We start from the raw sequence: 12,682 nt of genomic DNA on the forward strand, positions 1-12,682 counted from the left end.
TGATGCACAAGAAGGGTGGGGAGGCAAATTTGAACAGGAAGGGGGGTGCTGTACCCTGAACATGCGAAGTACTTTTAAAGCACTTTGTTCCTAATGCCCTTGACTGCCGGTATTGTCTACAATCTAAGAGTAGCTATGTTCATATGCTTCAGCTGTACCCAATTACCAGTTGGCATCCAGAGCAGCAGGTGAGCTCTGTGGAACAATGCACCTTCTGTTCTTCTTGAATAGAGTCAGTCAGGTTACAGTTATCCATGCTCTTGGACATCCAGGTTAGACTACTACAACCCGTTGTATGTGGGGCAGCCTTTGGACACTGTTCAGAAGTTTTCAGTGGGTTCAGAAGACAAGTGCTCGTATGTTAACTGGAACATGTTGTTTGGAACATACGTACTTCAATTATGTTGTGTTTTTTTTAAAGAAGTCACTGACTTCTGGTCAGTTTGTTTTTGTACACCCGCATTTTGACCTATAAAGTCATAAACCAACCTTCCCCCCCAACCTGATGCCCTCCAGATGTTATGCTTGACAATTATAATCATCCCTGACTTTGGCCATGCTAACATGCCTGATAGGAGTTGTAGTCCAAAAAATATGAAGGACACCAAGTTGGATACTCCCCAAAGTCAACGCCTGTGGTATCTAAATGAACTCCTACTCTCATATGAACCTATCCGATTGTTCTGAGACCATCTTCAGAAAACACCTTGCTGCAGGCCCCTCTGCCTGCAGAGGTTAGGCAGGTAGTAATCAGAGCTAGTGGCCTTTCAGTAGTAGCAACCTCAGCCATGGATTCCCCCCCTCCCCCAAGGTATGTTCGAGACACCTAAAATTTAGGCACTTGATAGAAGATCTGCTTTTACTGCTGCTTCAACTTTTAGGTTGGCTGGATTTTAGTGCTGCTTTGTCACCTTTATGTATCAATTGCTGCCACTGCTTTGTATTTGTTGTGAAAAAGAGACTAAACGTACAGAAAAACTTTCTGACAGTAAGAGCTGTTCGACAGTGTAATGGACTCCCCCAGGAGGTTGTGGACTCTCCTACCTTGGAGGTTTTTAAGCAGAGGTTGGATGGCCATCTCTCATGGATACTTTAACTGAGATTCCCGCATTAGGGGGGATTGGACTAGATGACCCTTGAGGTATCTTCCAACTCTAAGATTCTATGAACTTCCTTTGAGAGCTTTTAGGTGGTAGGAAAGATGTTTTAAATAAACAAACAAGTTGCCCCCTTGAGGTTTCATTCCCTCGCCTTCTCAGGAGTTCTTGGGAGTGCCATCTCTGCATGGAGGGGAGATGCATGTTTCCTGTATTTGTTTACAAGATTTATACCCTTCCTTTCCATCAAATGATCCTCAAGGTGGCTTACAAGAAACAGGTACTAATGCATGGAAACCAAAGTCGTACAAGACGAGCAACCCTTAAATCTTCTAGCCAATTTATTGCTTTGTTGTTTAGTCATGTCTGACTCTTCGTGGCCCCATGGACCAGAGCACGCCAGGCACTCCTGTTTTCCACTGCCTCCCGCAGTGTTGGTAGCTTTGAGAACACTGTCCAATAGATGGGGCCAGACTGGGCTGCTGCTCCTTTGCTCTACGATGGATGGGGCTCAACTGGGCTTCCCCTTGCAATCGCATTGTTTCTTGAGCACAAAGGGACAGCCTCCCAGTGGTCCTTGTTCCCCTAGCTGGTGGCAGAGGCCAGAGTGTGCTTCTCTTCTGCTTCCTATTCCCAGAGCATGTTGACTAAGGTGCTTCTGCACACGACTGCAAAAGCATGAACGGCAAATGCAGTGTGCAGCTTGCCTGCTGCAGCTGGTGAGCTTGGTAACCACACCTACCTCAAAAGGCATGCAGGAAAGTCAATGAATCCAGGACACAACAGGCAGGGAAACATTCAACCATGTGCATGTGCAGTCAGGCAAGTGATCCTTGGTACAAGACAAGGAACATTGCAAGAGCACACAGGAGTGAGCCTATTTTAATCTGTGAAATGTTGACGAGTATACGTGTGACACCCACTGATCTTCTATTAACTTTAGAGTGCTTGCACCTTCACTGATATCTGATCTCTCCCACTTAGTGATGGCGCCACCATCTGCATTAGTTTGTCCAGACTTCATAATCAAAACATTGAGCATGTGCACATAAGCTCATGCGGCTGTGTGATGAGTGGGTGTTAAGGCCAATAGGCCAGACAAGGCTGAAGGCAATATGAGCGGCAGTGGGGTGGGAATTCCCTACAAGACAAACAAGACACATAAATCAGGTGGGGTGTGGACCAGATGCCTGGATGGAACAGCTGTAAAGGCTCCAAATATCAGTATTGTGTAAATGCAACAGTGATAGGGAAATGGTGCTGCAAGTCACTCACTCCCCTAGCCCCATTTCCATTAAGCTGCTTCATTGCAAGGCTCCACAATTTTTTGGCAGGCCTTAGGAGCTAAGCCAAAGGTTGTGGTTCCTGGAAAAAGTTGCCCTCTTTTTTTGTCACTGGCCTCACACAGAGCCTCCACTCTTTGTCAGGGACAAGATCCGGAGCTGGAAAAGAGGGCAAGAGGAGCTTGCCGATTTGCTCACTTCACAGTGCATCTCAGCCACTCCCCCACTCCCCCGCTGGATGACTGGTATCCTGCTGATATAGCTGGCTAAGCAAGTGAAGGTGCTCTGGATGCATTTCTAGTTCGACCAGTGAAGGCCCCCATCACTCCTTCCTGCTGTGGAGCATGGAAAACAACAACAGGGAGGTTGGTGGTTTAATCAGTGTGCTGCCGAGACACTTCATTTACCTTGGGAATTAAGTGGACAAGCAATTCCCTTCTTGTAGCTGGGGAAGAGGTAGGAATTCCACTGGAATGATCCAATCCACCTCTGCATCCCTAAAGCTCGGAACAAGAACTAGGGCATGCCATGTTTGCCAGAGAGCTGCAGCGAATAAACAGAAATGTGGAATGTTCAAATTCAGGTGTGATGTTCATGCTCACATTGCCCTGATTCCTATCTATCTTCAAACGACTGAAATATTGCCACACAAAGAACAGGCAGAGAAACCATCCTCCCATGTCTCAGACACCATGGCAGGTGCCTACTGGGGTATGTTGCAAAACCACATAGAAGGCGGCTTGCATTATATATGACTGGCAAATGTTTATGAGCAGTGAGAACTGTCTGGTGAAGGGAGCTGCCATGACACCTTCTCTAGAGACTTATCAGAAGAGCCTGGATAAAATCTTATAAGCAAGGGATATGTATGGGTACAGGTAGGCTTCCATGTACCAACATATGGGATTTAATGTGTAATGTGAGAATCACAACATTAATTGGCAAACAACAACTACAGGGCACTTCAAGGTCAGGTATCCATCCCATGCCCCCGAGTCAAGTTCCTTCTAACTACATGTTGTTGTTGTTCAGTCGTTTAGTCATGTCCGACTCTTCATGACCCCATGGACCAGAGCACGCCAGGCACTCCTGTCTTCCACTGCCTCCCGCAGCCATGTTGGTGGGTTCAAAAACACTGTCCAACCATCTCGTCCTCTGTCATCCCCTTCTCCTTGTGCCCTCAATCTTTCCCAACATCAGGGTCTTTTCCAAGGAGTCTTCTCATGAGGTGGCCAAAGTATTGGAGCCTCAGCTTCACGATCTGTCCTTCCAGTGAGCACTCAAGGCTGATTTCCTTCAGAATGGATAAGTTTGATCTTCTTGCAGTCCATGGGGCTCTCAAGAGTCTCCTCCAGCACCATAATTCAAAAGCATCAATTCTTCGGCGATCAGCCTTCTTTATGGTCCAGATCTCACTTCCATACATCACTACTGGGAAAACCATAGCTTTAACTATACGGACCTTTGTCGGCAAGGTGATGTCTCTGCTTTTTAAGATGCTGTCCAGGTTTGTCATTGCTTTTCTCCCAAGAAGCAGGTGTCTTTTAATTTCGTGACTGCTGTCACCACCTGCAGTGATCATGGAACCCAAGAAAGTAAAATCTCTCACTGCCTCCATTTCTTCCCCTTCTATTTGCCAGGAGGTGATGGGACCAGCGGCCATGATCTTAGTTTTTTTGATGTTGAGCTTCAGACCATATTTTGCGCTCTCCTCTTTCACCCTCATTAAAAGGTTCTTTAATTCCTCCTCACTTTCTGCCGTCAAGGTTGTGTCATCAACATATCTGAGGTTGTTGATATTTCCTCTGGCAATCTTAATTCCGGCTTGGGATTCATCCAGCCTTTCGCATGATGAATTCTGTGTATAAGTTAAATAAGCAGGGAGACAATATACAGCCTTGTCGTACTCCTTTCCCAATTTTGAACCAATCAGTTATTCCATGTCCAGTTCTAACTGTAGCTTCTTGTCCCACATAGAGATTTCTCAGGAGACAGATGAGATGATCAGGCACTCCCATTTCTTTAAGAACTTGCCATAGTTTGCTGTGGTCAACACAGTCAAATGCTTTTGCGTGGTCTAACTACATAGACTCTCCCAATGTCGCCAAGGTTGTTCATTCCCAAAATTTAGGTACCTATGGAACTCCCACCCACCCACCAAATACTGGAGATGGAGTATACCAAAAGCCATCAGTCTGCCACTGATGGGTTGGGACCCACTATTGAACCACAGCCTAATCTCAAGTAGCCTGAAACAGCAGCACAACCACTTTATGAATACATGGATACATATAATACATATAAACCACCCTATACAGAAAATCAATGGTTTGATTTACAGTTAGTAGTTCCTTCCAGACAGAAACATAGGGCTGCCACCAAAAGCTCATTGCCTAAACACTGCACTCCCCCCCACATCTGTCAGCTTTCCCAGATTATCCCATGCAGTCTTACCAAAAGTGTGCCACAAGCAAAACACAGGAGCCAACAAGAAACATTAGTACAAAGTGTTGCAAAGCTGGCGGCTCAAGCAAAATGCCAAAAGAAAAGCCAACGCAGAGGGCAAAAAAAGGCCAAGGTCACTGGCAACCTAGGATGAACAGCACTTTTCACCTAACGTTGTACATGATTTAGGGTTTGTTTAGTTTATGTATAGGCAATCTTAGCCATGGTGCTAGCCTACCCGGAGGAACAAACACAAGATAAGAAACTGCTGGAAGTGTTTAGTTTGCCTCAAGTGGTGTTTGTGTGTGCAGAGTGTCATTCGTGTTCTCTCTGTGCCCTGAGCATAGAGTTAGGCAAGTCAGGTGGAGACTGAAATAAACACAGGCTGAACTGCGCAGGCAGGTTTATCCTATAGGTGTGCGAAGTGCTGGTTTCAATTGGAAGGAACTTGTGCAATGTTCATTGTTAAGAGCCCGCCCAGTATTGAAAGACATGGCATTGAAAAGGTGACAGCCCTTGTCTAAGGAAAGTCTGTGGTCAAAGCACCAGGGTGTGTGAAAATAAACATGACCAGCAAGTAACAAATGTGCTCTAAATCCCATTAATGTTTTCCCTCCTGTCCGGCTTGTCCAACTCAGAAACCCGAAAGGAGCTCAAAGGGAGAGAAAGGGAAGACAGGAAAGGGAGAGTAGATGCAATTCAGCAGGGTGTTATTAAGCCATTTGCTTCTCTGCAGAGGCTTGGTATTTAGATGTGCACCATGCCTAGGGCAAGGGAGTTCCTGGAGAATTCTAGGACAAATGGGTCAGCAAGCACAGTAATTGACGTCTTGCTTGCAGCAGAAGCATCCCAACCTGTTAAGGGACTTCCATTCTGGAAGGCTTGGGTTAAAATCAAAGCTAAGTACATCCCAGAGTGAGGTTCCAGCCCAAACCGGGAGTCTTGTTGTATCATCACTGAGGATGGAGAGAGCTAAACCCACGCCTGATACTGGGCTCCATTTTAACTCCACAGTATGTGGTATTAACTATTGAAATGCCCCCTGTTGCGATGGCTTTGTGTGTGTGTGTGTGTGTGTGTGTGTGTGTGTGTGTGTGTGTGTGTGTGTAGATGGCCCACACCCTGCAAGAACCCATGGGAGAACTACCGCCATAACCACATGTAGGTTTTACTGCTCATTAAATTCTAGTCACCAAACGTCAGGGCTGTGAGGCTGGCCTATGCTTAGTCACAGAGTGAAAGTGCAACATGAAGCATGTTTGCTCAGAACTAAGACACACTGAATTCAGTGGGACTTACTACTCCCTAGCAATGGAGCTTAACAGAGCAATCCTTTGGTCTCAGTCAACTACACTGTACCTGCTTATGATAGTGTAAGGTCAGGAAACACGGTGGGTTCTTAGACTCTTGCAAACATGGCAGAGATTTCCTTTTGCAATCAGCTGCTCACAGGGTTCAGATTAAGCTTGCTCTTCCTCTGACACACTGCTGACGCCACCCATTTTCAGCCCTTCTGCCAGCATAATATCAAGCTGGTGTATCCCTAGTGCCATGCCGGGGTAAGCCTGAGGTCAGCATGACATTGCTAGTCCTGAGGACTTGCACCAAATCATGAAACACTCCAGTTGATGTAACTGGGAGGACAGGATTGAACCGTGAACGTCGTAGTAGAAGGCAAATGGGATGCCAGAAACTCCAGTAACGATTAATGGATTGATTCTCTAAATATATAACTAGTCCATAACTAATACTGGATTCTCAACTCATTTTGTGCTTATTTCTATTTTTTTTAATTAAAAAGCTGGTACTATCGCAAAATAAGTTAACAGCTTTATAGGATGTTCATTTAATGACAGCAATGTTCAATTGAATAAACATTTCTCCCCCCCCACCCACCCCCATCATTACAAGGGCTTTTAATTTTAATCTGGTGGTTTGGAGCTATAAAGGAAACTTTTGTATTTTTGTGTTTTGTATTTTTGTATGTTTTTGTTGTTTGTTAAAAAAAACACCTTAATAAATATGTTTTTATAAAATAAAATAAAATAAAGGAAGCTTTTCAACTCCTTACTTTGGCCACAACCCTGTTCAAGGCTCCTCTCCTCAGCCCCCTTCTTCCCTATAAATGTAGAATCACATAAACTTGTTGTACATCTGGAAGCATGCAAATTTGGGTACTTTTAAAAAAGAAGAACAAAATGCCATTAAAAAGGGCTGTTAAAAAGGAAATAATATCCCAAGAAGAAGGAACCAACTGAAAGATGGATAGGATGTGCAAAGGCTCGCAAAGCGTGAGCAAAAAAAGGAACAATACGTTAAATAGCAGACGAGGACAAGCTGTGCAAAAGACTTGTTCTGCAACAAGCGTGGCACCAGTACAGTTGAAGCACAGCCACTCCGTGCTGCCAAATGACACAATACACTTACATGGGACTCTTCCGTCTACCTGTCCGCAATCCAGCCATTTCAGAGATGCACACAAGCGAAATGCCTGGTGTTGTCCCCCCACCCACCCCCCAGCACATGCTTAAATGTTTTCTCAAAGCTGGGGCTTGATACATGCATTCCTTTCCCTCAACAGTTAAACATTAAATAATGTTTCAGGTCTGAGATGTTCTAGAAAACTGTTATTGATCTATCCAGGTTTCTGTACCACACCCGTCTGAGCATCTCTCCTTTTGGGCTACTACATTCCTGGCCCACAGGTATGTGTGGGGAGTTGCACAAGATCATTCTTTCTCTTTCCACTCATTAGGCAAGCGATGCAAGCAAGAGCATTATTGATTAGTTTCACCTATCACTTTTAAAGGCCCTCTTAAAAGAGTTTTATAGTTGGGTGCTCCATGAAGGTGGGAAGAGCTGGACTAAAGACAATGAGGTGGGAGGGATATCAGAGATTTCTGAACTAGGCATATGCTTTGTTGAATGGGTTCAATGGGCAGTTCCCGTTTGCAAACTCGGGGTCCTGCAGCACTGGTGACAACATGCAGCAGACATCATATACTTGGCCTTTAAAAAAACACAAACCAAATTCATTGATGCACACCCTCACCAAGGATTTCAGAGTAAATTTAGGGATCATGGGTGCTTTTCTGTCTTCTCCTGGCACCCATGAAGCCTCTGAGCCCTCCCATTCATTGCCCCCTTGTTCATGAGGTGGTGGCAGTAGTTACTCCCTGCCCCCTGCCAAAACATGCATAGAGCTGAAGGAGGAAGTTGGAACAGCAATATTATTTCCCAATTCCTCTTTCAGTTCCCTGTGTTTTTCAAGGCTCACATAAAAGGCAGATTCACCTCATGCATTGAAAGCACATCCAATGCACACTTGAAGCACACGATTTCCCCAAAAGAATCACGGGAGCTGTAGTTTGCCTCCCCCCAGGGTTACAATTTCAATAAACCTTAAACTACAATCCCCACGATTCTTTGGGGAAAGTTGTGTGCTTTAAATGTATGCCATGGGCCTGCCCTAATTGTACTGAATCCAACTTTTACCAGATCCATGGAAACTGCAAAGTGTAGGCTCATGTGGTTTATTACTTTGCCAGCTGAGGGTGGGGGTTAATCCAGGAGAGGTAGGAAGGAAGTAACCAGGGTGATGGAAGTAACCATGGCAATTGTCAGAGGTTCTTGTGACTACTCTAGAGTAACGACGCTCCTCATGCTTGTCTTTCAGCAGTTTTTATTTAGTGCAAGCTATTTACAGTGAGCTGGGTATGTACAACATGTCTGCTCAGTCTGATGCAGAATCCGGCACTGGACCGCCCCTGGACCTCCTCCAACATAAGAGTCTCGGGACAGCAAATCTCTTTCCCCTCCTTCTCCTGCGTAATTCCGGAACCGGAGGGAAAAAGGGTCTACGCTCCATGTTTTCCTTCCCCCCCTTCCCCCCCTCTCTCTTCCTCCCTCCTGTGTAGCAGGGGCTCTCCCGTGCTGCCAGAGCCCTGGCCCTCTCTCTCCACTTCCTTACTAGACTCTTGAGCGTCCTCGCTGCTATCGCTGCTTGTGGAGGAGCTGCTTCTGATGAGGGGAGGGGGGTCCCTATGTTCTCTTCCCCTTGCAGCAATTGATTTTAAAAAATCCAAATGTGCCCATGGACTTGAATAAATTGGTCACGTCTGTTATATCTGTAACCCAGACCCTATACCATTGTTTCTTGATCATGAGATGTCACTGTTTCAGGATCAGCAGAGGTGTATTAATAGGTTTGCAAAACCAGCACCCACCAGGGACGCAAACCTGGAGGGGTGCAAAAATCACCTATCAGACTATCAGATGCACCACCGAGATCAATCACTGGAGAAGCTTCCCATCCTTCTTCATCTTCTTCAGCACAATAGCATACGGTAAAGTGATTTTTTTTGGGGGGGGGAGGGAGGTGCCAATACAGCTCCTCGCCAAGGGCGCAAGGAATTGTAGGTATTCTGAGGATCAGTCACCGATGGCTGTAGAAACTGCTATGCATATGCAAGAAGGCACTCTCCGGTGCCGACAGGTTATAAGGGTGTTTCATGAAATACAATCCTAAACCACACCAGCATAGCTGACAGTCAACGAATTATTAATTTCAGTTTCAGATTAATGATGTAGAAGTGGTACATGGATGCAGATCTACTTGCAAAGACCCTTTTACCATGCCCGCTTCTGAGTGAGAAGCAGTCAACAAACAGAAGGCCAGACAGCCGTGTTACTCGTTACAAATATGACACCTACTGCATCTGTGACCCATATTTCTGTCTACCTCTTTCTCATGCCTCCCACAGAAACTGGGTTCTAGGGACAGCTATTTTTCTCTTGGGCTGACAGGCAGGCTCAGCAAGAAACCACCGCCTGGCACCATCTATCCCGATACCAATTAACACACACCTAGTAAATAGAGAAAAAAGGTTGCCCTCTGTCAAAATTGTTCTCTACACCCTTGTTAAGTCTTTAACAAAACACTGATGAGCAGCATTACTACATCTGCACATCACTGCCACCATAACCAGTTCCTCTCAATGCTAGAACATGCAAGCAACATTAATATATTCAATTCATATATCTTGGCAAAGTCACAAGAGCAAATTAGCAATGTTTATGTTTCAAACATTTTCAAATTTCTTTAGCATATATAAGTAGGTACACATTCATCTGCACACTCACACCCATGTGTTTCGGCAATTCATTCTCACTTTCATTCCCACCTTGTTCTGGATTTCTTAGTTGTATTTTTTTTTTTTAGCCTAGTTAAACCGCCCCAACGTTTCCAGAAACTACACTTGACAATGGTCAAAACGCTTATTGGAAAATTCTGGTGACTCCAACATCTTTCTGTTACTGAATCTAGCTGAAGGATGGTCATGAAATTTCTTTAGAAAAGGGACGGGGAACCTCTGGCCCTGCAGAGGCCCAGTGTGCTTTCCTTTTTGTAAACCAAGCCATCAGGGCACTGTTAACTACACTGGGCGTAGCACATAACACGTTGAGAAATGTTTCCATGCCTCTGAAAGCAAGGATTCTTGTGGGTTTGAAGAGCATAAATAATAAATGGCGTGGCAGGAACAGCAATTAACTGGACACCAGCTCAGGCATCTATTCATATTTTTGTTGTTGCTGCAGCGGTCCAATGAAGGGAGCATCAAAGTGGTTAGAAGGGGGAACCCCAGTTGCTAGAAACCCTTTAGAAGTATGTATCTTTAGAAATTCTAAAAATAGTGCGCTCCTGTGGGGTTGCACTCCTAAAACAGAGGGCAAAAGTGTACTAACCCACTAGGTGTCCTGCCTTATTTTGTGCTGTCATGCATCCATGACGAATGTCGGTAGTTTTCTTTTTGGACATGTGGAAAGGCCAAGCAGCAATTTATGGGAATGGCTGAGAGAGCGAGTCAACGGCAGGTGGAAAATATGACCACATGTTTTAGTACACCCACGAGCCTCCATCCAGCAGCTTGCGCAAATGGGCACCTTCATGTGCTCAAGGGCCTCCTCATTCACAGCTAAAGGCAAATCCCATTGCATGCTAGAGCAGGGCCATGGTGTTCATTCTGATAATGTTTCCATTTCAGTTGTCTAGTGGACAGCATGTCCCTAGAAGATGTAAAAAATGTTTCCCCTCCAGCCAGCCCTCCCCATAGACTGGGAAGTCAGCCATGCCCCCGTCAGCCATAGCCCCCACCAGCCAGTTGGTGTTCTTGTCAGCTCTGAACTTTAGGCAGGGAAATCAGAATGCAGGAAGACTGCACCAATGGATTTTCTAGCTCATAGCCAGGTGGGTTTGCTCTACACCTGATGCTAAATTAAATCCTGAAGCCTTAGACCAGGGTTTCCCAAACTTGGGTCTGCAGCTGTTGCCGGGCTACAAGTCCCATCATCCCCAGCTAGCAGGACAAGTAGTCAGGGAGGCTGGGAACTGTAGTCCAAAAACAGCTGGAGAAATCCTGCCTCAGACTCCAAACAGCAGGCATAAGTTTCTCCTCTTCCTTCTTGCCACTCTGACAGAAGAGAGAAACGCAGGTATGCTTCCGCCACTTGGCATCTGCTTCTGGAGGCAGAATGAATCTGCTGAATCAGCAACCAGGTGACTCAGTGGCCTTGTTCAGATGCAACAATGGGTTACTGTTCAGCGTTGCATGAGTGAGCCTCACAATTCATGCGACGTCTGCTCCTGCTCCCCCTCCTGTGGCGTGGTCATGAAGAGAGAGTTGAAGCTTTTGCTTCCAGTTGCGATTAACTTCAGTTACATTGGACCATAAACTGTGCTTAATCTTCCAACTGTTTATTAAAACAAGCCAGCTTCATAAATCACAGCTTGAAGACGAGCTTGTTTATGTAAACCTGAAGAATTATCTGAAGAAGTGTGCATGCACACGAAAACTCATACCTATGACAAACTTAGTTGGTCTCTAAGGTGCTACTGGAAGGATTTTTTTTTATTTTGTTATGTAAACCATAGTTAAGACTGGCGGTGGTGGAGAACCTTTTCCAGCTTGAGGGCTTCATTCCCTTCTAGGCAACTTACCAAGTGACACATGCCTGGAGCAATAAATGTTAACTTACTCTCACACCCCTCTCTATCCTCGATCCAGGCAAACAAAAAGCACATCAGAGTTTAAAGACACCTTCTAGACAGGAGCAAGACCTCAACCTGTCTAAGGTCTCACAATACTTCATCCTTGCGTTATTTCTGGAACTTATCCATCCATTTCTGTTAGTTACTTCAGGCAGAATGAAAAGTATCAGGTGTGTGTGTGTGTGTGTGTGTGTGTGTGTGTGTGTGTCTGTGTGTGTGTGTGAATCCATATGATTGAACAAAGTTTATTTTTACAACTACACACATACAGGAAAGGTGCTAAATTACCTTATGCACACAGGACTTTGCATTCAGGAAAAAGAGCTCAACTGTGGTTTTGTCCTTCAGGAAGGAAATGCTTTCAATGTAAAACCTAAAATAAAGAGGGAGAAAGTGGCTTTATATTACAGTACTTCCAGCTGTAAACGAATGGCAATCTGCTGGTTTGTGCTATAATAATGAGAACACCAGATTAGGGTGATGCTTCGATTGACTGTATGGAATAACCATGCGAGTGCTGTTCCACTAAAGTCCTGCTTTAGGGCTTCCCCTAGGCATCCGGTTGGCCACTGTGGAAACAGGATGCTGTTTTCAGTGGGCCACTGGCCTGATCTAGCAGGCTTTTCTTCCATTTCTATGTTCTTATGGTCTTTATGGTCACTCAAATATAGTGCAAAGAGGGCCAACGGGCCTGGTGCCTGAAGCCAGCTCCCTATAGAGCACTTCCTTGAGGATCCTGCCATCTTTCATTCTGTGGACACGATCAAGCCAGCGTAGATGTCGCTGAGACAGGAGTGTGAATATGCTGG

The 12,682-nt window shown here is 45.3% G+C and overlaps 1 protein-coding gene across 6 annotated transcripts in view; it reads right to left on the reverse strand.

Annotated features, from left to right (window-relative positions):
- Nucleotides 1-12,682, reverse strand: part of FRMD4B (FERM domain containing 4B) — a 237,002-nt gene that overhangs the window by 101,021 nt on the left and 123,299 nt on the right. For all 6 annotated transcript variants that reach the window (XM_035106673.2, XM_035106670.2, XM_035106669.2 and 3 more), the window contains one exon: nt 12,162-12,246. In XM_035106673.2, coding sequence (XP_034962564.2) covers nt 12,162-12,246 — 85 coding nt within the window. The remainder of the gene's footprint in view (nt 1-12,161; nt 12,247-12,682) is intronic.

The sequence above is a fragment of the Zootoca vivipara genome, chromosome 2 (genome assembly GCF_963506605.1).
Source record: "Zootoca vivipara chromosome 2, rZooViv1.1, whole genome shotgun sequence".
NCBI lineage: Eukaryota > Metazoa > Chordata > Lepidosauria > Squamata > Lacertidae > Zootoca > Zootoca vivipara.